Here is a 26,045-nt window from a genome sequence, read left to right as displayed (position 1 = left end):
ATATCCCCTGCATCTCCTCCTCAAACAAAATCAAACACTGTCTACTATTCTGACTTGTTTTTCAAGAATATTTTCCATTTTAGCACACACCGATTTTCCTCATTCTTAACAGTTGCGTATTTCTTTCACTGTACCATAATTCACCCTCTCTCTGCTACTGATGGACATTGCTACTGGTTTCCAGTTTTTCTTTTATCTCCCTCAGGAGTTCAACACTGTTATTCAAGCTCCTATCTCATTTTCACTTTTCTCACAAGGACGATCTTACCGATTTCACTGAGGAAACGGAAGCTATGAAGTGTGAACTCCTCCGACTGCCTCCCTCCCTTATCTACATGCCGATCTGCAACTACATTCATCCTTTTCTCTATCTCAGGGGAAAAGATCTCTTCTTCTCCAGGAAGGAATGTGAGCAATGCTAACGAACATTCCCTCCTGGAAAGACAGAGGTCTTTCTAACAACTATTCCTCGCTTTTTTCCAACTCCTCCTTCTCTACTGCTTTCTCCCCTAAGCCTATATAAGCACTCTTACTGTCTTCCATCTTCAGACTCTCCTTCTTTCGTTCCTCACAGCCCAACTTCTTGAGTAGTCTATGATCTCTATTGTCACTTCCTCATCTTCTGTTCCTCACCCTGTTGATGGTTAGCTTTCAATCTCACTCCTCTAAAACTGCTTTTGCCAGCTAAGGTCACCAGCGACCTCCTAGTTACCAAACCCAAGGCTCTTGCTCAGGCTTCATTTTACGTTACCTCTATATGGTATATACGTTGTCTCTCCCCCGGCCCCCCCCTTAAAACTCCTTACTTGGTTTGAGAAATATCACTCTTCAGGTTTTCCTTCTATTTCTGACCACCCCTAAATATTGTTCTTCACCAGGAATCTGTCCTCCATGTTCTTCTGACTCTACCCCTGCTTCCTGGGTGATCTCACCTACTCCCATGGTTGTACAAATCCTCAGCTTTCTACCTATCATATTTTAAACTTAACATGCTTCCAACAGAACTTAGCTATTTCTCCTACCTTCCACTGTCAACCTGTTCAATGAATGGCATCTCCATTTACCCAGTCACCTAAGTCAGAAACCTAGGTTCCACTCTTTTTTTCACCTTCCACTATCCAATCAGTCACCAAGATGTATTTCTCCTTCCATCCCTACTGCCAATGCCTCAGTCAGTTTAAGTCTCCATCATCTCTCATCTGGCATCACCCCCTCCCCAGTCCATCCATTTTCACATTTCGCCAGACATCTCTCTAAAATGAGCATTTGATACTGAGCCTTGTAATCCCTATAATACCTAAGTTTTCTATATTCTGCCCATCCAGAACTACTTGTTCCATGAACAGACCAAGTAGTTTCATGTTTCTAAGCATTCTGTTTCCTCTGCCTAGAATGCTCTCCTCCCCTTGCCTCCCCGTGACTGTCTGGCAAACTCCCCCCTACTCTTCATGATCTATCTGAAAGGTCTCCTCTGTGAAGCCTTTCCATCCGTACTCCATAAGCAGAGTTGGTAATTCCCTCCTCTCACCACAGAACCTTGTAGATATTTACTGCAATGATTTTTTATTGAACTTATTTGTTTACATGTCTATCTCCCATTCTCGACCTTAAGTTCCCTGCAATCAGAAACTCTTATCTTACTTCTGTATCAGCATCTAGCAGACAGACTGCTTGATAAAAATAGGTGGCTTGATAAATGTTGAATGAATGAATGAGTACCATGTACACTCAATCTCCCAAAACAAAATTCTGGAAGCCACTTTCTGTTCCTCCTTCTCCACCCCCAAAGGCCAACTGGTCATCAAGTCCCGTTGATTCTACGCCCTAAAGATCACTCAAATTCATCTCCTTCCTCCCCATCTTAATGCCATAGCCCTAGTTTGGGCTCCTTTACCCCCTTACTTGAACTAGATTTGCTCCCCTCCAAACAAACCATTCTCCACACTACTGCTGGGATTTTTAAAAAAGTTTTTATTACAAAAATAATACATGTAAAAAAATTCAAACAATACAGAAATAAAAGCACAATAACCCACCCAGTATACATATTAGCCATACAGCCCCCTCCCCTCCAATCCCAATCCCTGGAGGTTGTCACTGGGAACAGTTTAGCGTATTCCTCTTACACCTTCTCCTTTGCATATACAAGTATATATAAACATGTATAAATATACACACACAGTTTCGTCTTTTACAAAAATGGGATCACACTTGTCTGTTACATATGATTCTTCAATTTCTTTCTTCACTCAATATACAGAAAATTTCTAAAACACAAATCAGATTCTACCACCCCACCAGAGCTCCTCATTTCCCGTAATACGAAACGCACATTCATTAGCATCAAACTCAGAGCTCTTGATAATATGCCTCCTGCCCATCTTTCAGTCTCATCTCTAGTCATTCCAGCATTAAAGGACTGGAACATAAACCACCTTAAATCCTTTCTGGAACAAGGCAGGTACAAACAAACAAACAAACAAACTAGGAACACACTCTGCCATTGCTAGACTTTGGCCTTTCGCTTCATGTTATACTCTGCCTGGACTTTTCCATCTGGCAAGCTCCTACTAATTCTTCAACAATCAGCTTAAAAATTACCTCTAGGAAGACTTTCCTGACTTTTTCAGACATGATCACTCCTCTATTTCCCCCTATACTTTATTTCTAGCTTCTTAATTGCACTTATCTCACAGTACTGTAAGAATTCATTAACATGTTTTGAATTCCACTTCCCCTCCCCCAACTTGATGGTGAGCTCTTTGGGTAAAAGTAATGTGTCTCATTTACCTTTGCATCCCAAGGATTTGATAGAGTGCTTATCATGGAGCAGATGCTCAATAACAAATCTGTTGAGGATTTTATGATTCTAGGAACATTTCTCGAGTACCTATTACGCACAGAACCATATCCTAAGCATGAAAAGAAACGGAAGACACAGTCTTTGCCCTAAGGAACTTACCATTTTCCTACCATTTCCCCTGGGGGGCAGGGACAGAACACATTTACATGGCAACATATCATTTCTGATATATAGGCTGTTTCAAAGATTTATAGTCATTTGCCTCAAATCCATTTAGGAACAAGGCATTGTATAATTAAATAAATAATAAATAACGGGCAGTTTGTCCAATACGTTTGTTTTTAGCATGGCACAGAGTCCACCAGAACTCAATTCTCTGTCCCAGCATGGGGGCTGTCACCTGTTCCAGCCTGCAAATTAGAAAACTGAGATGATACCATGCTTGGAAAATTTCTAATACATCAAGAGGACATAAAGTTATTAGTCCTTTCATAATTTCTCCTCCTGCCCCAGGGAAAAATGATACTAAGAGCAATAAATAGAGTTAAAGGAAGGTACTGGAGAAGGAGGAGACTGCTCTTTTTGTTAGTGGTAGGGGGAAGGGGGTTGCTTGGTTTTAAATCAAAGGGTGACACTGCCCCAGGAAGATCAGGAGAGGCGATTTGTCATTTACTTGCTATTTTTTAAAGGCTAAGGTGTTAATTAATCTGGTGACTTAAAGATCAGACACTGTACAAATATAAACAAATTGGGGAAAGGTGAACCACCTAGGCTGGAGAACAGGGAAGGCTGACCAAGCAGGCCCAAAGGAAGCCTCATTCATCAGAGTCCAAGTCACTGTCCCCACCAATCGAGTGGAAATCCTCACTGTCCTCCTCGTCCTCTGACAGGTGGACCTGGCTTAGTACGCTCGGCCCAGAGCGCTGCTCTTCCTCCTCCTCATCTTCTTCCTCCTCTGATACCTCATACCCACCGATGCTGCTGAAGCTTGTGTCTTGGGTGTTCGACTTGGGATCAGGCTCCTCATAGCTCCCATAACTGAGAAGAGAAATATGTCATCTCTCAAGCTCGGGCACCATCCTCTAGCTGACCAGTCCCGTTCTCGGTACCACCAAGGGATCAGCCCATCTCACCTCCCCTGGACACTAATGACTGGTTCTGGACTGTTCTACACATCCCTGAGAGAAAAATGATCCTGTTCGAAAACGTCAACTCGCCAACTTCATATACACAAGAACCTGAATGAAAAGAAACTCTCCTATACCTGAACAACACACAGACCATAAATGCTCTGACAGCCTCATGGTTTCAGCTACCACTTACAGCATCACTCGTCTACACAGCCAATTAGTCAACAGTCCTGAAGATCCTCTTCAATATATCTTGTCTCTCTCCCTTCCTTTCCATCCCTACTCTGCCTGCCTTGGCTCAGTCCTTTGTTATCTCAGGCCTGCACCACCGAAATCAGTCTTCATGCCTCCAGTCTTGCTCTCCTCCAATTAATTCTTCACACTTCTGCCAGAGTGCTCTTTATTTTTTGTTTGTTTGTTTATTCTTAATTTTACTTTAAAAAAAATCACACAAGTAATGCACGTTCACTGGTAAAAAAAAAAAAAGTATACATCAGAAAAAAAGAAAAAAATCACCAATAACTCCACCACCCAGAGATAATCTTGATATATGACCTTCCAAATTTTTTTCTATGTACTTCACTTAGATGCTTAAACATTTTTTATTTACAAAATTGGAATACTCTACATACTCTTTCAGGAATCTGCTTTTTTCACTAATGATTATAACAACTTTCCATGTCAATAAACATACATCTATAGCATCATTTTAATAGCTGCATGGTATTCCATTGTACGGCTGTAACATGATTTATTTAACAGTCTCTCACTAGGACATTTAAACTATCTCCGATTTTCCCACTATTAGAAACAATGCTGTGATAAACATCCTTGTACAAACATCTTGATGAAGGTGTTTTATTTTTCCCATAGAATAATTTCCTAGACATGGAATTTTGGGGCCAAGGGGAATGCACATTTTTAAGTTTTTGATTTATAATAATAAGCTGCTATACCTCTCTCACCCACCCCATTTTATCAATTTACATTACCACCAGTTGTTTGAGAATCACCTTTTCGAACACTGGGCATTATCACTCATTTTCATCTGTGTTGATCTTATAGGTAAAAAATGGCATTTGCTTGATTCTTAGGGAAGTTATTTTTCCATATATTTATTGGCCATTTGCATTTCTTTTGTGAATTGTTAACTCATGTCTTTTGCCCATTTTTCTTTTGGGGCACAGGACAACCTTTCCAAAATGTCAATCTGATCACACTACTCTCATTCAATGTCTGCCCAAACTTTCAGGCCCTTCATGATTTGGTCCTTACCTACCTCTTTAAATTGTCTCTATCACATGGATCACGGATCAAAAGCTCCAGCCACACTGAACTTGCATTCTCGAGAAGCGTTTCATGCCTCTGTGATTTCATACACATTGTTCCTGCTCTCTCGAGTGCCTTTGCCTTCTTCTTCATCTAGCTAATTCCTATTATGACTCAGCTCAGTTTCCTTCTCTAACCAGCTCCCCTACCCCACTCCTACCCAACTCCCAGAAAAATCTAGTGCCTGCCCATCACAGCACTTTTCATGATCATCTGTATACCTGTTTTAGGTTTCCACTAGACTGAACTCCTTGAAGGAAGGGACCATACCTTAGTTGCTTTTGTACTTGTGATAAATATTTGCTGAATGAATAAATAAAGAGTCTAACTGCTTACTGGATACCTTTGGCTAGATGTAACATATGTACCTTAAATCCAACATGTCCAAAGACAAATTCGTTTTTTTTCCTCCTTTCCTATTCCATCTAACACCTGTTCTTCCTCTTTTCTATCCTGGTGTTCCCACTCATTATGTATCTGATCTCCTTATCCCCTAAATCCAATTGATCTACTGTCTAAATAGCTCTTGAGTATGTCCCTTCCTTTTCCCCCACTCCTAATAGGTCTCAGTTGAGACCCTTATCATTGCCCTAGAATTATTTAACATGCACATCTGATGTTACTTCCTTTTCCTTAAAAGTGATGATTCCCATTACCCGAAATCCAAATGTTTTCACATGCCATTTAAGGTCCTATACAATATAATCCCTTGCTACTTCTGGAGCCACAACTCCCAACAAGCCCCCTTTGCTCTGGAACATACTTTGTTATATTTGTGTGCCTTTGAACATATTATTCCATCTCTAAGGATCTCCTCACCTGCTGCCACTTATACACTTAGTAGACTCCTATTCATCCTGTAAGGCCCAGTTCAAATGTTCCCTTGTCTGTGAAACTTTCCCTGATTACTCCAAGCAGAGTGAGAGACACTCCCTCCTCAGTGGTGACTTGGCACTTTGTACTTAACTTATGCTATAGCACTTATCACACTGTATTTGTAATGACTTTATTTGTATCAGTCTCTTCCACTAGACTGTGAGCTCCTCAAAGGCAGGATATGTCTTGCTCCTCTGTACCCCCAAGGGCCTAGCACAGTGCCTGGCCCTAGTAGGTGCTCAGGAAATGTTTGATGGATGAAAGTAATCTGATGCTGGGCCCTCTGACATCATAGCTGGGCACTGATGCCACAGCCCTGTAGCATGTTGCTGCCGATTACCTGATGTTGCTATCCTCCAAACCATGAGAAGCCTCCCCACCGTCTCCCTCATAGGACATCATGCTTTCTTCATTTTCCATGCCCATCCTTGTGTTCTCCTGAAGCATGCGGGGCTGTTTGGGTCTTATCCCACCAGATCCCACATCAGAGTCACTTCCACTTTCACTCAGCTGGATAGCTGTGAAAAAAGACAAATCCTGTGATAAGCTTGACAGAGTTAACATCTTCGGCTGGGTCTTCCAAAGCTAGTTACTCTCACACATCTACACAGGCACCTTGCCTGGACTCCTCACGTCAGAGGGGTGCCTTGGGTCAACACTGGTGAGAGCTGTAGTATGGAAACTGAATACAATAACTACTTCCTTTTTCCATCTCAGTCCAATCTATTTGCTTTTTTTCCTATCATCTCCTCCTGTACTTTTTCCCTGTCACTGCCATCAATCTACAGAACATCCCAAAGCAGGATCTTTTTTGTTAATTTTCCTTTCCTATTGCCACATATACTTCTTTCTCATCTTTCTCAAGTATTCAAATCACAGCTGCTACCTGGGCATTACCTTTTCCACTGTTATCTTTTGCACCTCCTGTATTCTATTTCTTCACTTCCTCTAAGGCTACTGAATTTGATCATCCTATGAGTGAGTGCTCAGTACTCTGAGGTTGGTTAATGGGACTCCAATAAAACAGGAGCTTCTGGTAACAGCATACACAGCCAAGAGCTTCCTATCTAGTCCTGAGGGTGCTATGGTGAGCTACATAGGAACAGAAGCAAAGAAGCAAGGCTTACCAGAGAAAGGATTATCTCCTTCTTCATCACTCCCAGCATCTTCCTCATCATCTTCTCCTTCAGACATAAGCAAATCCTCATACAGGACACTTGCTTGAGGCTGTTGCACAGTTCCTTCCTCTTCGTCTGCAAGATCACCATCTGCATCTTCACCTTCCTAAATAAGACCAGTTGGGGTCAAAATCCCATCAGTAGATCAAGTAAGAGATCAGAAGCCACCACTAGCCCCCCACTTGCTGCCTCACAAGAAGTTAAGTAATTTTGGTAGATAGAGTCATTTTGCTGGTTCCAATGATTAAAGTCAGATTGGGCCTCACTATGGAAGCCCTCTGATATTGCCTTGGGATTTGGTCTGCCCTGTACTGCTCGGGCTCCTATCACATAAGGGTATAATGTAACCATAAGCTTTCTGTAAGCATACTCACTGGGGCTGGAGTCTTAGGTTTCCCATCCTCCTCCTCATCATCATACCCTTCAATATCTACATCAGAGTCTTCCTCGCCCAGCCTACCTCGGCCCTGCCGCATCTGAGTAAGGAACACAAATAGCACATCATTGAGGGACGTGCCTGTAGGAGGAGTTAACCAAAGGCTCTTACCCAGGACGGATGCTCCTCCCTGATAGCCCAGCCAACTCCACAGCTGGTGGGTGCTGTTTACACAGCTCAAAGCATGTGCATTTTTCCCCATTCATTCTTTGGAAATCATGGGTAGGGGAAAAAACAAAGAACGGGAAGGTCCTTGGTCTACTCTTCCTGTAGCATCACAAGGAGACTCTTCCTTTCTAACCCAAGCTTTCCTTAGCTTGTGTTCGACTCTTTAGGATAGAAAAACCCTCCTGAGTTTTGCACTTCCCAGTGGAACCCCGACTGAGGTCAGCTGATAGGATTTCTGGCTTCAAATCAGGAGTACCTTCTGATACCTCTAGAAAAGGCTAATTAAAAACTTTTATTTTATAAATAATTTTAATTTAGAGTCTAACATACATACAGCAAAGCAGCAGGGCAATTTTTTTGAACTCTGTCTCTGAATGCAGTTGGTCTTTCTAGTCACCTGTCAGGTTGCTCTGATGCCTCATACACTTTGCACACTGTGCCTTCCCTGAAGTTCTGCTGAGCCTGACTCTGCCCATGGGGACAGACACAAGACAATGCCAGTCATGTGACCTGTCACCATCCCACCTTGAAATCATATTTCTAAGCCTTCATTCCCAGGGCCACGGGGTCCAATTATCCTTGACACATGTCCTATCACACCACCACTTCCCCACTCCCCACCTCAAAGCATGCCACCAATCTCACAAAGAGAAAACAAAACCTCCTACCTGTGCCACCTGCTTTTCTGGAGTGGCAGTGGGAATATCCAGGACAGACATATTGCTCTCATCTTGAAATACAGAGGCATCTCGAGACATACTGAGGGATGTGTTGGTATCATACAAATCAGGAGGCTGTGGCACAAATCACATAACTTAGCTTCTATTTAGGAAAGGGAGTAAGAAATACAGAGAACTCCCTTTTAGCGCATTCACTGCAGAAAAAGGTCATGCAGAGCAATCCATTTAAAGAGAAAACACAGTTTGACACAGCTTTACGGACAGGTTTTTCAGTATCTTATAAATGTTGTTTATTCTAGCAGAGAGGCATCTGATGCATATGATCAGAAGCCTGAAGCAGAAAAGTATCAAAGCTATGGGACAACTCTACGTCCTAACAGCTTTTCTGGTCAATAACCTAACTCTTCTAAGCCTTGTCTTATTGTGTTTAGGCCCAGGGCTTCACAGCAGTGCTATTTTGATTATTTGGTTTAGAGACATCTAATAGGAAATGGAATAAAAGAATTTCAATTCCAACAAGAGCATGGAATGGCTTAACAGCTTATGAACTCATCAGAGGATGCTATGAGGCAAAATGGTGTGGTGAAAAACCATGGGCTTTGGAGTAAACTGCCCTGGGTTTGAGTCCTAGCTCCACCACTTGCTAGTTGAGTAACTTTAACAAATTACTTAGTCTCTCTAAGCCTTGGTTTCCTCAACTGTAAAACATGGATGATAATGTCCACCTCACAAGGTTGTTGGGAGAATTAAGAGATATGTGTAAGCTCCTTACTCAATGCCTGGTAGTCAATAAATTATAGATCCCTTCCCTCTTCCCTCTCCTAAAGAGAGTAAGGATTTAGCAAATGGACTGTTCAGTGACAGGAGGGCAGGAGGGACTAATAAAGAACATGCTGGAGAAGGAGGAAAGAGTTCTCTAAAAAGCCGGCTAAGGGCAGAAATATTATGTAGCTATTAAAAAATCATGTTTTTCAGACTCTTTAATGAAATGAAATGTTCATAATGTGAAGTGAAAACAAGACAAAATCATACTGACCAATTTCACTTTAAAAGTGCATCTATAAATGCACGCATACACACACACAAATCTCACAGATTTGAAAGAAACATCAAAATGTTCACAGCGGTTGGTTCTTTCTGAGTGGTGGACTTGATTTTAAGTAACTTATTTCTTCTTTATATTTTCCAATTTTTCACAATGAACATGTTACTTTCACCAACAAAAAATCCACGTGTTACTTTTTATTTTTTTTTAAAGCAAACAAGCAAGGCTAATTAAGAAGAGGGTTTTGGAGAAAGAGAGGCAAAACAAATCAAAGCTTTACTGAGCAGATAAACTAGTTTTGAAACTAGAGAAGTGAAAATCAGGGAATAAAAGGCCATGTGGGAAACTGGAAAGTGAGCAGTTTTGGCTAAAGTGATAAGCTGAATGTATGATGCAATATAAGCTAGGTGGAAATTGTTAAGTGAAAATACATTGAGGACAGTAGTCCCCACTTATCTGCAGCTTCGTTTTCTGCAGTTTCAGTTACTCATGGTCAATCGTAGTCTGAAAATACTAAATGGAAAACTCCAGAAATAAACAATTCATAAGTTTTAAATTGTATGCCATCCTGAGTAGCGTGATGAAATCTCCTGCTGTCCCGCTCCCTCCCACCTGGGACATGGATCATCCCTTTGTCCAGCGGATCCACACTGTGTACACCATCCGCTCATTAGTCACTTAGTAGCCATCTTGGTTATCAGATCAACTGTCACGGTATCACAGAGTTTGTGTTCAAGTAACCCTTATTTTACTTAACAGTGGCCCCAAAGTGCAAGAGTAGTGATGCTGGCAATTCAGATATGCCAAAGAGAAGCCTTATGGTGCCTCCTTTAAGTGAAAATGTGAAAGTTCTCGACTTAATAAGGAAAGAAAAAAATCGTAGGCTGAGGTTGCTAAGAGATCTACAGTAAGAAGAAATCTTCTATCTGTGAAATTGGGACGATGAAAAAGAAATTTGTGCTAATTTTGCTGTTGCACCTCAAACTGCAAAAGTTATGGCCACTCTGTGTGCTAAAAGCTTAGTATAGGAAAAAGCATAGTATATATAGGGTTCAGTACTATCTGCAGTTCCAGGCACCCACCAGGGGTCTTGGAACGTATCCCCTGCAGATAAGCGGGGACTACTGCAGCACCATTTAGAGTTGGAAGTAAAGTGTGATTACTGCTGTGTTTCTATACAACCAGAACCATATTATGACAAGTTAAACTTACGCAAACACTCTTTAATAACAATGAGCTTAAGAGTAGTAATGAGTAAGGACAATCACTCACGTGCATCTTCCGCAAGTTAAGAGGTAATGAATTGGGCTTACTATTTTAAAATGCGTATATGTGAGGGAAGACAACAATGAGAGGGTGAAGTGGAATAACGAAGAGGCACTACTCTACATCTTGCTCTTCTGGAAATGTCTAGGAAACCCTCTAACTGCACCAAACAGCTACTGCTCAAGAGGGAGCACAGTTGCCAGGTTTTCCTCAGCCCTTTGAGATGGTGTCGGAGGGGTAGGGAAGAAAGGAAGATGACTTTTGGGTCTAAGGCTTTGACTCACCATTGCACCACGCTTAGGCTGTCATAGACTAGAGCAAACCACGTGCCACTCAGTGGCTAGATTCTCCTGGCGTAGGATGGCTAAAACCTAGGTTTTAACTTACCAGAAAGGGCCTTGTGGAAGCTGTGGGCCTATTAGCAAATAGGGCCTTCCTGGGCAACATCATTCACCCAAGCCCCCTTGACCCAATCTGCCCACATACTCCAAGAGCCTTTCCTTGTTCTGGGCCTGGAAGAAGTATCTTAGGATTCTTTATACTTGGCCCCTCAGTAACCTAGGTTCTGGGGTGAAAGAGAGTAAAAGATAGATAGGGAGAGGGCATGAACAAGACAGACAGCAACAGGCCAACAGAGATCACAGAGGCTGCATTTAGTTCAGAGTGACACCTGAGTAGAATGAAAACGTTTTCCAGTTGGAATTGGGAGAATTTTACACCAAAATATTTGGTTAAATTTGAAAGGGCCCCTGAGAACTTTGTAGACAACTTTCATACAAATAAGGAAACAAACACTTACTAAATGTCTACTATGTGCCAGGCAAATGAACTCATTTAATGTTTACAACAATCTTGACAAGTTCATTTTAGAGAAAAAGAAACTGAGTTAGAGAGGTTAAGTTACTTCCCAAGTTCACAAAGCAAGAGAGGCAGAGCTAAGATTCAAACCCGGGCCTATTGCCTGTTTTATGCCAACGTCACGTACTTTCCACTTTACCATTGTGCCTCCAACACAGACTGGTAAGTCCTATTCTTCAAATATGCCAGCCCTCTAAGAGTTTAGCATAGATGAAATATCCTCTTAGTATATTCGAGGGTCAGAAAGACTAAAAATTTCTTATTAATCCTGCTCTCTAGTCTTTTGACATGTGAATTTAAGAACATTATAAATATTACCTGTCTTCATTTACGAGGAGGGGGAATCAATCGAGGAAAATGGGTGACACCTGAGCTACACTGAGATACCTCTGAGACGAGGAGTCAGGCCATCTACAGGGCACAGGAACAACGTGGCCCATGTCTATAATGGAGAAGTCTATACTCCAGGGATTCCTAGAGCCCCAATTCATGGGTAAGGGAGCTCCAAGGCCTCAAGAGGATGCCTCTGGCCCTATCAGTCAAAAACCTGGTATTCCTAAATACTGCCTAAACAACTAACACTCCACCCCACTCATTCATCCCACACCTGCCTCTTCTGGATTCAACAAGGCCACCAAGACCCATGGCCCTCACTCACCTTAGCCTTTGAGAAGACAAGAAAGCACACGAAAGGCATATAAAGAGGAAGGACAGAGAAGAAGGGTATCTCAGTAAATACATCTGTTAACATGCTCCCAATTTCCCAAACCAATAAGAAAACTGTAAAAAGAGGTTCCTAGTCCTCAGACTTACCTGAGGTGTGTAAGGCCCTGGGGTCATTGGGTCCAAGCTTTCTAATTCTGCTTCCTCCAAAGCTGCTTCCTTAGCTGTACAAATATCCTTCTCAAGTTGAGTCAAATGCTCATCATACTGAGAAATAAAGAAAATTAGTGAAGTCATTCAACATGTGTTTTAAGCACTGGGGATACAAAAGTAAACAACGGATAAAAATGCCTGTCTTCACGAAGCTTCTATTCTAGTGGCAGGACACATATAATAATTGAAATAAATAATTAATAGTTTTTTAGAAACATTTAGTGCTAGGTAGGAAATAAAGCAGGAAAGGAAATAAGGGATGCGGGCTGAGGGTGGAGGGTGAGATGGTACATTTTAAAACAGGAGAGGCAGGGAAGGCCTTCTCACCCAAAACAAAGGGATTTCAGAAAGCTAGATCCCAAGGGGACCTCCTCTTTACCACCTACCTCAGTCAACGTCTGGTAACAGACATTCACAATCTCCTGGGCAGTCTTAGTATACTGACTCTCAGGCCCTATAAATGAAAAAAGAAAATACCATTACCTTTGCAAACGTCAGTTCCAGAAATTTACATTCTGTCACCAGCAGGGGTGTTCCATTTTCCTAGACCCACAAAATCATGCTTCAGCTTTAACTTGGACTCTTGCTCTACTTTTAGAGGTGAAAATTTTCAAACATATACAAAAATAGACACATATTAATATAATGAACTCCCATGTATCCATTACCCAGCTTCAACGATTACCAACACACGGTCAATCTTGTTTCATTTAAACCTCAACTTTTACACTCCTCCATAATTATTTTGAAGCAAACTCCAGCTTCATTTCATTTCATCCATAAATTGTCCAGTATGCATCTTTAAAGACTCTTTTAAAAAATAACTATGTATGATACTATAATGATGGATACATGTCATTATACATTTGTCTAAACTCATAGAATGTACAACACCAAGAGTTGTTACCCTGCGGTAAACTATGTGCTTTGGGTAATAATGATGTGTCAATTCAGGTTCATCAATTCTAACAAATTTACCACTCTGGTGAGGGATATTGATAATGGGGGAGGCTATGCATGCATACAGGCACATGGTATATGGAAACTCTCTGTAACTTCCACTCAATTTTGCTCTAAACTGCTCTAAAAAATAAAGTCTATAAAAAAAAACCACAACCAAACCAACCAACTATATTACATCTAAAATAATTAGCAATAATCCTTTAATATTATTAAATAGCCAGTCAACATTCAAATTTCCCCAACTGTTTCATGCATGTTCTCTTACATTTGATTTATTTGAATCATAATCCAAATAAAGTCCACATATTGCATTTGGCTGATGTGTCTCTTTAAGATACTTTTACTACTAGATGATTCTTAACCATACAGTTCCCTATATGGCCTTTGTCACCAGCTGCAAACTGGTGACTTGCAGGTCAATCCAGTTTTGTTTGGCCCACATAAAAATCAGTTCAGTTTACAAGAATGGATGAGCTGTACACCCATAATATATACACTTTTTTGTATGTGAATTATACCTCAATAAAAAGTTTAAAAAATATATTAATTAGTTGACATTTAACAACCGAGGTATTTTATATAGAACCCCAAATGTCTGGCTTCTCTTAAAAAATTAAAAGATGTGGCAACACAGGGTCAGCATTCCCACAAGGTACCAATAGCTGGAGCTGAGTAGCAGGGGTCCCTTCTAGATAAGGCATGTGTTCTCCGGGTTACCATAGACCCTGGCAGATTTGCTTAACTCATTTATGCCTGTACTTTGAAGGCATCTGAGTTTTTAATCCCTGCCTTAAGTACTTTAAAAGTACTTAAGTACTTTTAATATGCTGTTCATTCAACCATTCATTCATAAAACATTCTTGAGTACCTTCTATGTGCTAGGCATTATATGCTGAAATGAGTAAGATATAGACCATATCCTCAAGAAGCTTATAGTCTAGTACAGTGAGATAGACTATAAACAAATAGGGTAATACAATGCAATGAAAAAAATACAGACAGGGTGAAGCAGAGGCACAGAGGGGCAAGTGGCCAATTCTGGGAGGTAAGAGGAAAAGAGGAATAAGGAAAGGCTTCACAGAGGAGGTGATCCCTCAATTAAAGCTACTGTTTATCAGGATGTAAAGGATAAAAATACACCAAATGTGCACGTGAAGCTTTTATGCCATACCTACTCTCCTAGCTTGTAATAACACAAGCTGTTACATGAACAAAGAAATCTCTTCCAGTTAAAACCTCTCACAAGTATAGGCCATCTATTTTTTTTAAAAGATATAAAATAAAGCTGTGTCCTCTCACAAACTGACTGTGCCAAACACAAATAAGCCAGAAAGAAAACTAAGTCAACCATCAAGATATTCAGGACACATACAAAGACAGCTAGAGCTGGCTCACAATCAAGAATAGCTTGAGTAATAAGCAGACTGCAGCTCAAGTTTCTAGAGTTCTGATCTCCTAGGGCCACCAGTAGGTTGGTCCTCAAAATACTGATGGAGACAGACTGCAAAAGTTATCAGACAACCTTTCATGTTGACAGTAATGCATGAAGCTGGAGAAAACAGGCTGCATACAGGTTATAGGCTTCCTTCTCCGAGCTGGTATGACATTAGTGTCTTACAGTATACTGGCTCTTCTAGCTACAGGGACCTGCCTCACGGTTACAATTCCAGCCTACAGATTAAAAGTTCAGCCCTTACTTTACTTCGGTTTTGAAACCTAAACATAAACCAACCCTTCAACATCTCAATGCTCTCATTTATAATACAGGGAAAAATGAGTTTTATACATTTGCGGAGTTTCTCTCTTACCTTAAACTATTTTGAAGATGGGACCTCTTCCCTTCCCATTTTCTTTGCAACACACAACTAAGGAGATAATTATACTTCCCACTAATAATACCCCCAGAACATAAAAAAATACAATTATTTACATAGCTGACACACTTGTCTATGTATTTTGATTCCTAGCTGTGTCTCTTTGTGTCTCTTTTCAGGTTTGACAGTCCATGCTCTCAAGAGTTACAAGGGTTTCAGCTATTTATTACTCTACTATATGCAAAGTAGTATTAAAGTATTTTTGATGCAAGATGGTGGTGGAGCTGTAAAACCACTGTTAACACCACCAAAAAAGGAACAAAATACCCAGATGTTTTCTTCTCCCTACCTATCCCAGGGATTCTTGAATGGAGTGGTAATGAGAGATCCACGAACCTCCTGAAACTTCAAACAAAACTCTGCATGTAATATACATTTTTGGGGGGGTAAAAGATCCGTGGTTTTTCATCAGACTCTCAAAAGGGTCCATAACCACCTCCATAAAGCTAAAAATATTGCTCTATATTTTGCAGCAATCAGGAGCTTACTAGAAGTTAAGAAGATCAGCTTCAGGTTTCACAGCTTAGGAAGCAAAGAGGAGTCCGGTGAAGAGACATACAAAGATGACAGGGCCTCTGTGGGAATAATTAAGGTGCTGGGGCTATTGTGTGGGAAAAAAGAGTAAGGAGAAACTGAAGTCCAATTTCCCAGTCCCTAAAGGATTACTATACAGAAAGTCAGAATTAATTTATAAAGTAATTTCCAGAATGACACATTAATGAATATGAAAGATAAAGCCATCTGTGAATTATCACTGGGCCCTATGGGAGAATAAGCTACCCACTTACAAAAAAGAATGTTTTTCTGAATATATTTTGCTTTTTCTCTCTCTCCTCATTAAATCATGGCAAAGCAACTGCAAATACCTTGTCAAAGAAATATATTTATTTATACTTTGCCTCATTCTAAAAAAGGACTGGCAGCAGACTACAGAATATCACATCTAATTCAAATCCAGATGTCCTTAAATAGTGGTAATTTCAATGACAGCTTTGGAAAGTTGATACTCCACCCAAATTAGGAAACTTCTTTTTGTCATTTCTAAGTTAATTTAGGGAAAATAAGTATTACTGCTATCTAAAAAGTTTCAGAGGAAAATATCACTCACGTTGGTGAGCAGTCCTTAAACAACCAAGGAGAGGAGGAGGTTTGTGATCACTTATTCTAAGCTCACATTTCCTTTGAGAACCTTTCCACAAATACTAAAAATAACCTTCCTCCTAAAAAAATGAGTGCTCCGCCAAAACAAGCATAAATTATTATCTTGACAGCGAACTGTGTAGGGGGATGTGCATGTGTTAATGTGAACCATTAAAATTAAAAAATAAAATAGAATCTCAGTAGCAGTAGAAAGTTTTTTTTAAAAAATCAGTGCCAGATTTAAAAAGAGAAAAAAAAGAAAGGAAAAAATCTGCACAGCTAATTCCTAAAGAAATTAGAATTATTAGATTCAACTATGCATAATCCACAGATCCCAAAGAGATGAGCTTGGGCTTTCCCAATTTTTAGATATTTATCTCAAACTCGTCCAGAAAGGGTAAAAAGAGAAGTGAATCTAATCTTTCAGACTGTAGCTAGGTTCTTTACATTATGTAGAATGCAGATCAAATGCAAATTAAGATGCTGAGTTTCCAAGATAAGAGGTTTGATCTCTCAAACCAGAGTAACAGAACCTCATTCAGAATCTGGACTAGAAACTCAAGCAGACAGAAACTATCCAGAGGGAAATGGGGTAACAAATCTCACTGGGCAAGGGGAGGATTTACATTCAGGACTCACCTGATGCAAAGCCCCAAAGAACCTGAAAATGCTTCTTTTTTTCCCAAATGAAAACATTCCATTTAGCAACTTAAAAAAATATATATACATAGCATTGGCTAAATACACTCATCTCATATCTGTACAACAATTAGAAAAATAACAATATAGACACTTCAAAACACCTTTTCTCATAGAATAAAATTTATAATTGGGCTTGACTCTTCATTTTTAAGCACTTACTATAAGCCAGGTACAGTGCCAGGCTCTGGTAATACAAAGATAAAAAATAAAAAACAAAGCAGAACAAACAAACAAAAAAGAAAACAAGAGACAGGTCCTTGTCCTTGATGCCCTTCATGGTCACAGACACACAAACTCATAACTTCGATAATGCACAAAGTACCAGGGGACTGTAGAGAAAGTATCAGCTGTCTCTGAGAGTGAGGAAGTGTTAAAGAACTTCACTGAAAATGTTCTCATCAAGTCAACAGTGATACGCTAACTGCCAAATCCAGTGAGCAGCTTTCAGACTTGATATTAGAAGCCCTGTTTCGTTTGTTTTTTTGAGGGAGATTAGCCGAGCTAACATCTGCCACCGATCCTCTTCTTTTTGCTGAGAAAGACTGGCCCTGAGCTAACATCCGTGCCCATCTTCCTCTACTTTATATGTGGGACACCTGCCAGAGCGTGGCTTGACAAGTAGTGCGTAGGTCTGCACCCAGGATCCGAACCAGTGAACCCCAGGCCGCCGAAGCAGAACGTGCCTGAACTTAATCACTGCACCACCAGGCCGGCCCCTTAGAAGCCCTATTTTATATTTGCAACAGACATTCACTTTTTCTTCCTTGAAATTCTCTAATCCTGTAGCTTCCACAGCACCACTCTCCCCTCTTTCCTGGTATTGCACCTTTATCTTTGGCCATTAGTTCATTCAACAGATATTTACTGAGTGTCTACTATCATAAGCACTAGGAATATAATATAGACATGGTTCCCGCCTTCATGGAGCTTACAGCAATCACTTATTTGATTCAGGCCACTAAGTCTCCCTGTGCCCATTTTTCTTTCTATACTCTTAGGCCACTCTACATGATACCAACTACAATAGCTTATATAGAATAAACATGAGAGAAGTTAACAGATTTATATCCCTCATGGTAGGGTTTTCTTTTGTTTCTCTTGGCACCACCAAGTTGCCTTGAAAATACATTACAGAAATTCTAGGGCTGAAAGCAAGCCTATTTTTCTGTATCTCTTTTTTTTCTTTTACTTTTTATTCAGATTATGATAGTTTACAACCTCGTGAAATTTCAGTTGTACATTATTGTCAGTCATGTTGTAGGTGCACCACTTCACCCTTTGTGCCCACCCCCACACCCCCTTTCCCCTGGTAACGACCAATCAGTTCTCTTTGTCTACATGTTTAACTTCACCTGTAAGTGGAGTCATACAGAGTTAGTCTTTCTCCATCTGGTTTATTTCACTTAACATAATACCCTCAAGGTCCATCCATGTTGTTGTAAATGGGACTATTTTGTCCTTTTTTACAGCTGAGTAGTATTCCATTGTATACATACACACCATATCTTCTTTATCCAATCATCAGTTGATGGGCACTTAGGTTCTGTATCTCCTTTTTCTTTTAATAAATAAAAATCTTTATTTTCCCAAATGATATTTTTTTAAATGTGGACTTTGTCATACCCTTAATATTTTCTGGTGCATATTTGTTTACTGGCATATTATACTATCTCACTCACCACAAGCATGGGACTTTTGGTGAGATGCTGCCTTATACCAGATTGCTATATTACTGGCTACTAGCTCAATACAGTACATAAGAGAAGAGGGCTAGTAGGGTTATGGACATCATATGTTTATTCTCTATCAAATTTAAGCAGAAATTGAATTCTTGAACAACAAAGCAGTATTCTCATAGAAATGAAATGTCAAATGACAATTACCACTGGGCAATCTCCCTCTACTTCAGCCACAGTATTTTTAAAAACAAAGTGGAAATCTAACCTAGACATTTTTTCAGAAACATTCATAATGACTTTTAACTCTCCTGCCCTTTTCAGTCATATATGAACAGATTTTACTTAAAGATCACATACTTATAAGAATGAAAAATTGTCCATAACATATTGTCAAGTAAAAAAAAAAGTGTAGAACAGAATGTAAATATATGATATCATTTGTCCAAAAAGAAAAAGTATACGGTATGTATAGAAAAAGGTCCAGAATGCTTCACACCAAACCTGACACTGGCTGCTCGAGAGAATGGGATGGGAGGAGGGGAAGGACACAGAGATTTTTCCTTTTCACTTTATACAATTCTGTATGGTTTGATTTCCTTAAGTGCGCACATAATTTTTTATGATGGAAAATTCTGGTTTAAGTTACATACTTGAATTTTACAGAAATAATTTGATTGGCAAAGGTTTTGTTTTCTTCTGCTTTTTCTCCCCAAATCCCCCCAGTACATAGTTGTACATTTTTTAGTTGTGGGTCTTTCTAGTTGTGGCATGTGGGACCCGCCTCAGGATGGCCTGATGAGTGGTACCATGTCCGCGCTCAGGATCTGAACCGGTGAAATCCTGGGCTGCCGAAGCAGAGCGTGAACTTTACTTGGCCACGGGGCCAAACCAATCGGCAAGGAGTTTTAAGCACTGATAATTCCCAGTGTTGGAGACACTGTAGGAAAACAGGCATTCTCCCTCATTGTTATTGTTACTATAAACAGATACAACCTTTTGGAATACAATTTCAGAACATCTATCAAAACTCCCTATGCAAATATTCCCACAAATGTGCAATGATATCAATGAAATACAAAAACAGTGAAAAGCTGCTTGCAAGCCAACATTATAGAAATACTTTAAATGCCCAAGAGAGGAATGGTTAAATAAATTATGGTACATATATCTATGCTATGGAATACATTTAAAAGAATGACAGAGATCTGTATGTACTAACAACAGAACAGGATCAGTAAGACATTAATTCTCCCCAAACTTACTTTTAACTCAATTCTTATCAAAATACTGACAACACTGTTTTGTAGACATAAACACGATTCCTCTAAAATTTATGTGGAAAGGCAAAAGAATAAGAAAACAATTTAGAAAAAGAATAAAGTGAGGGGAATCACTCTACCTGATAAGACTTACTACAGAGCTACAGTAATCACAGTAGTGTGCAGAGGGATAGATACATAGATTCATGGACCAAAATAAACCGAGAAATAGACCCACACAATCAACTGATTTTTGACAAAGGTGCTCAAAGCAATTCAATGGAGTAGGGATAGTCTTCTCAACAAATGATAACGGAACAACTGGACATCCTAGGCAAAAAAAGAGCCTCAACACAAACCTCACACTGTACAAAAATGAACTCAAAATGGATCATAGATTTAAACATAAAACACTAAAACTATAAACTTTTAAAAGAAAATATAAGAGAAAACAAATACTTTGTAGAGATATACCAGAAGCACAATCCATAAAAGCGAAAATTGATAAGTTGGACTTCATCAAAATTAAACATTTCTGCTCTTCCAAAGATACCGTCAAGAGACTGAAAAGTCAAGATACAGACTGGGAGAACATCTTTGTAAATCATATATCTAATAAAGGATGCATACCTAGAACAATATAAAGAACCCTCAAAACTCATTAATAATAAGAAAACAATGCAATTAAAACTGGGGCAAAGAAAGAGACACTTCACCAAAGAAAATATATGGATGGCAAATAAGCACGTGGAAAGATGTTTAACATCAATAGCCATTAGACAAATGCAAAGTAAATCAACAATCCAATAAAGAACAGCTACAATTTTACACACTGTTGGTGGGAATACAGAATGGTACAGGCACTCTGGAAAAGAGTATGGTAGTTTTTTATAAAACTAAACATATGTTTACCATCATACTCTTGGGCATTAGCCCAGAGAAATGAAAATTTATATTCACACAAAACCACGTACACAAATGTTCACAGCAGCTTTATTCATAATAGCAAAATACTGAAAACCTGAATGTTCTTCGATGAGTGAATGGTTGTGCAAACTCTGGTACAATGGAACACTACTCAACTATGTACTGGGGGGTTTTGGGGAGAAGAATAAAAAAAAAGAAGATTGGCAACAGTTGTCAGCTAAGGTGCCAATCTTTAAAAAATTTAATTATTAATTATTAATTGATACTTTTAACAATTTGCATGGATCTCAAGAGAATTATGCTCAGTGAAAGAAGTCAATCTCAAAAATACTGTATTATTCTATATATAACACGCTCAAATGTCAAAACTACAGGCATGGAGAACAGATAAGTGGTTGCCAGGGAACAAGGATAGTGGTGGGTGCATGTGGGGGGGGGGGGATGCGGATACAAAGAAGGAGCATGAGGGAGTTCTGTGGTGATAGAGCAGTTCTACATCTTGATTGTGGTGGTGGTTACATGATGGCATAAAACTGCATAAAACTATACATGGACACACACACAAATGAATATAGATTTTTTTTTAAAGGTGCAAACTGAGTAAGGTCTGTAATCCAGTTAATGGTAATGTATCAACATCAATTTCTTTTTTGTTTTTTTGAGGAAGATTAGCCCTGAGCTAACATCTGCCACCAAGCCTCCTTTTTTTTTTGCTGGGGAAGACTGGCCCTGAACTAACATCCCTGCCCATCTTCCTCTACTTTATATGTGGGACGCCTGCCACAGCATGGCTTGATGAGTGGTGTGCAGGTCCGTGCCTGGGACCCGAACCAGCAAACCCTGGGCCGCTGAAGCAGAGTGCACAAACTTAACCACTATGCCACAGGGCCAGCCCTCAATTTCCTGGTTTTGATATTGAACTACAGTTATGTAAGATGTCACCATTGAAGGAAGCTGGTGAAGGGTATACAGGACTCTGTACTATTTTTGTAATTTCTTGAGTCTGTAATAATTTCAAAACACAAGTTTTAAAAAGAGGATCAGGATATATTCAAGAGCAAAGAGAGAAAATTACAGAATAATTATCTATAAAAATGGCAATTTTTGTTAAAAAAGAAAAAATTTTAAAAACTATTTATGTATAATTATTAAACATGTTTTGTGCAAGTAGAGAAAAAAGTATGGAAGGTAACACCAAACTGTTACCTCTGGGGAATGAAACTATGGGAGATAGGGGTGGGAAGGTAGGTAGAAGCTTTAATTTTTGAGTTTATATATTTCTAACTTGACCTTGTGACCTTTCTATAAGAAGTATGAATTATTTTTTTATTTTTTAAAAAAGAGATCTATCTGACAGGAATGTGAATGACAGGTTGAAAAGAGGTAAGTCTAGGGGCCGGCCCCGTGGCTGAGTGGTTAAGTTCACGTGCTCCACTTCGGCAGCCTGGGGTCTCGCTGGTTTGGATCCTGGGCACGGACATGGCACCACTCATCAGGCCACGGTGAGGCGGCGTCCCACGTGCCACAACTAGAAGGACCCACACTAAAATATACAACTATGTACTTGGGGAATTTGGGGAGAAAAAGCAGAAAGGAAAAAAAAAAGATTGGCAACAGTTCTTAGCTCAGGTGCCAATCTTCTTTAAAAAAAAAGAGAGAGAGAGAGAGGTAAGTCTAGAGGCTGGGATATTGGCCAGGTGACTATTTATTGTAATAATCTAGGTAAAACATGAGGGCTTTAGTGATATATTGGAAGATTTTTTTTTTTTTTTAAAGATTGGCACCTTAGCTAACAACTATTGCCAATCTTCTTTTTTTTTAAATTTTTCTCCCCAAAGCCCCCCAGTACATAGTTGTATATTCTAGTTGTGAGTGCCTCTGGTTGTGCTGTGTGGGACGCCACCTCAATGTGGCCTGATGAGCGGTGCAATGTCCGCGCCCAGGATCCGAACCGGCGAAACCCCAGGCTGCCGAAGTGGAGTGTGCTAACTTAAACACTCAGCCACGGGGCTGACCCCTAGGATATACTGGAAGTTGGGGATTTATTTAAGGGAAAGAATCAAAAATAACTCAGAGGTTTCTAGATGTAGCTAATGGGTGATGTTAGTGCCCCATTAAACCCAGATGGGAAATAGTAAAGGAGTGAGTGGAGTAAAGGACAGAGGAAGAAAGTTGGAATAGAGGAGGATATAAGAACGTTCCATTTGAGGCATGTTTGAAGTTCCACTGGGATATCCAAGAGAAAACGTTCAACAGGTGGTTGGGGATATAGATCTTTGCCCAGAATAGAGTTGAGAGTCATCAGGAAAGAGGTAGCAGTTGAAGTTATAGGAATAGGCAGAAGAACCCCGTAAAGTAAAGAGTAAAGGAAATGGAAAAGGAATGGTCTAAGCAGTAGGAGGAAAATAAGAACTGAAAGTTGTTATGAAGCCAATCATAATATAGTTTCAAGGAAGAGATGGTCAATGACATCAAATACTGGGGTGAGGTCAAGATAAGGACTGAAAAGTGCCCAGTATATCTGGCAATTATGTGATCCTGTTCACTTGCCTATGAGGGTAGAAGCCAGATTAAAGCTAAGTGAGGCATAAATGGCAGGCAAAGAATAGGAGAGAGGTGTTACATACTCATAAAGAAATTCTGATCCATGCCACAATATGGATGAACCTTGAAAACATTATGCTAAGTGAAATAAGCCAGATACAAAAGGACAAATATACTATGTACTGTATGATTCCACTTATACGAAGTACCTACAAGAGGCAAATTCATAGACAGAAAGTAGAGCAGAGGTTACTAGGGGCTGGGAGAATGGGAGAATGTCAGTGTTTCTGTTTGGAACAATGAAAAAGTTCTGGAAATGGATAGTGGCGATGGTGGCACGACATTGTGAACGTACTTAATGCCAATGAATTGTACACTTAAAAATGGTTAAAAAGGCAAATTTTTATATTGTGTATATTTTACCACAATAAAAACACACAAACAACAAAGTCTGGCTGTGAAGAGAAAGAGAAAGGATGGCAACAAGAGGCTGAAGCAGGACTGAGGGAGATTTTATTCTCTTCAATGATGTGAGAGACTTAACCTTTATATGGGAATATTTACATCTTGGCTTCAATCTAAGAAGAATAATTAACAGAAAAAAAAGGACCTTATTATTTATTAATGGACAAACTTACAGAGTAGTCTCATAGGACAGACTTGGAAACTAGTATATGGAAATACTTTAAGCATTATATTAACCTATGAACAATAGTGAATCACCTATTCACATTCTTCAAACTGAGTGAAACCTTTAGAATTAATAACTAGTTAGGGGAAAAAAAGAGCACATGTACAATAGCAGCACAATTTTTAAGTTACCTAGGAATAAACTCAACAACAAAAAAACAGATGCCCAATAGCAACAAAAATCATAAAATATATAGGAATAAAGTGAACAAAAGATGCCTAGAAATTATACGATGAACACTAGAAGTCTTATTGAGGGACATAAAAGAAAATGTAAATAAATGAAGAAACATAAGCTCCTAGATGGAGAAATGTAATATTATAAAGATATACACTCCTCCAAACAAATTAAATAAGATTTCAATACTACTTATTTATGTATTTGGGGACAAGTTACAATCTTGGGGGTAGAGAGGGCCTTTTAAAGAATTATACCAGAGACAGAAACCATGAAGGAAAAGACTGGTAAACATAACTACACAAAAAGGAAGTTTCTCTGTCAGAAAACACTATAAATTAGAAGACCTTCTGGGCATGATGGAGTAACTGCTATTGAACTAGTCTTCCCAGTGTAACCAGAAAACTGGAAAAAACCTATGAAACAACTGTTTTCAAACACTGACCAACTTCAGTTGGAAATAAAGGAACTGAGCCCTACAATTGTCCTTGGCTTTCTGCTGAAGCCAAGCAAAGCACTGCAGTCTCACTAAGCTATAGAGTCAGGCATTGGAGTTTGAGGAGGCTAAGAGCTAGAAATTGCAGGGCAGAACTGGAAACGAGGGAGCTCCACAGAAAAATAACTGAAGACGTGCAGAGATTCCCTTGAGTCTCTGGCTGAATACTAAGCTGCACATGTATAGGATGAGACTCCACAAAGGGTCCCATATAAGCAGAACAACTATCAGAGCTCACACAGGGTTGGGAGTTAAAAGTGGAAAAACCTTCTTTCCAGGAGACTCTTTTTTTGGTAAATTTATTTTATATCTAATCTAGATTGTAGGGTTCCACTGAGCATTCTAAAACTTCAGGCTCTCAGGTTTTATGACACATGATCTACCTGTGCCAGGTCCATCCTGAAGATGGCTTCTTCTTAGAGTTGATTTTTGGTTTGAAGAGCAATGGAGGAGGAACTTGCTAGGAAATTCTTGGGGAAGAGAGATCTCAGCATGAATAAATGCTCACCATTAATAAATGTTCGGCATCACCTATTGGTACAGACTATGCAATTCATTTCAAATCTAATCAAACATTAAGTATTAAGGCCTCTGCCAACTACTCATGACCGTGTGGCTTTGTTAAGACTGGCAAAAAGTTTGTGCTGTTTTTCAGAAAGGATTTCTTTATCTGTATGACTCTCTCACTGACATGGAATGTTGTGTGCCTTTTGAGACAAATGCAAATAGCGCCAATCCCAAGTTTTGGGTTTCCCTGATTATTAATGTTCTTTTCGAATGTTATTTGAATGTGATCAGAGGCTCTGAGACAGATTCAGTACCTATGTGATAGCTGGAAGGCATAAGGGCTTGAACTTTATTGTCACTACCATGTAAACACAAGACTTGAGTCCTGATATGTACTGCATCCTTCCGGGTGCAGTTTCACATGGAGTGCTACTGGTCTTC

At 39.6% G+C, this 26,045-nt stretch overlaps 1 protein-coding gene across 9 annotated transcripts in view; it reads right to left on the bottom strand.

Moving 5' to 3' along the window:
* Positions 1-1,952: 1,952 nt before the first annotated feature.
* Positions 1,953-26,045, bottom strand: part of TAF1 (TATA-box binding protein associated factor 1) — a 71,504-nt gene continuing 47,411 nt past the window's right edge. For 3 of the 9 annotated variants that reach the window (XM_070502032.1, XM_070502031.1, XM_070502033.1), the window contains exons 33-39: positions 13,032-13,099; positions 12,583-12,699; positions 8,589-8,714; positions 7,691-7,792; positions 7,266-7,422; positions 6,479-6,656; positions 1,953-3,841 (exon numbers count right to left, since the gene is read on the bottom strand). In XM_070502032.1, coding sequence (XP_070358133.1) covers positions 3,619-3,841; positions 6,479-6,656; positions 7,266-7,422; positions 7,691-7,792; positions 8,589-8,714; positions 12,583-12,699; positions 13,032-13,099 — 971 coding nt within the window. In that variant the 3' untranslated portion in view covers positions 1,953-3,618. Of the gene's footprint in view, positions 3,842-4,247; positions 4,402-5,813; positions 6,657-7,265; positions 7,423-7,690; positions 7,793-8,588; positions 8,715-12,582; positions 12,700-13,031; positions 13,100-26,045 lie in introns of those variants that run through there. The other 6 variants (XM_070502035.1, XM_070502034.1, XM_070502037.1 and 3 more) reach the window with 4 other exon arrangements.

Source organism: Equus asinus, chromosome X (assembly GCF_041296235.1).
Source record: "Equus asinus isolate D_3611 breed Donkey chromosome X, EquAss-T2T_v2, whole genome shotgun sequence".
NCBI lineage: Eukaryota > Metazoa > Chordata > Mammalia > Perissodactyla > Equidae > Equus > Equus asinus.
This window is presented reverse-complemented; position numbering and strand designations above follow the sequence as displayed.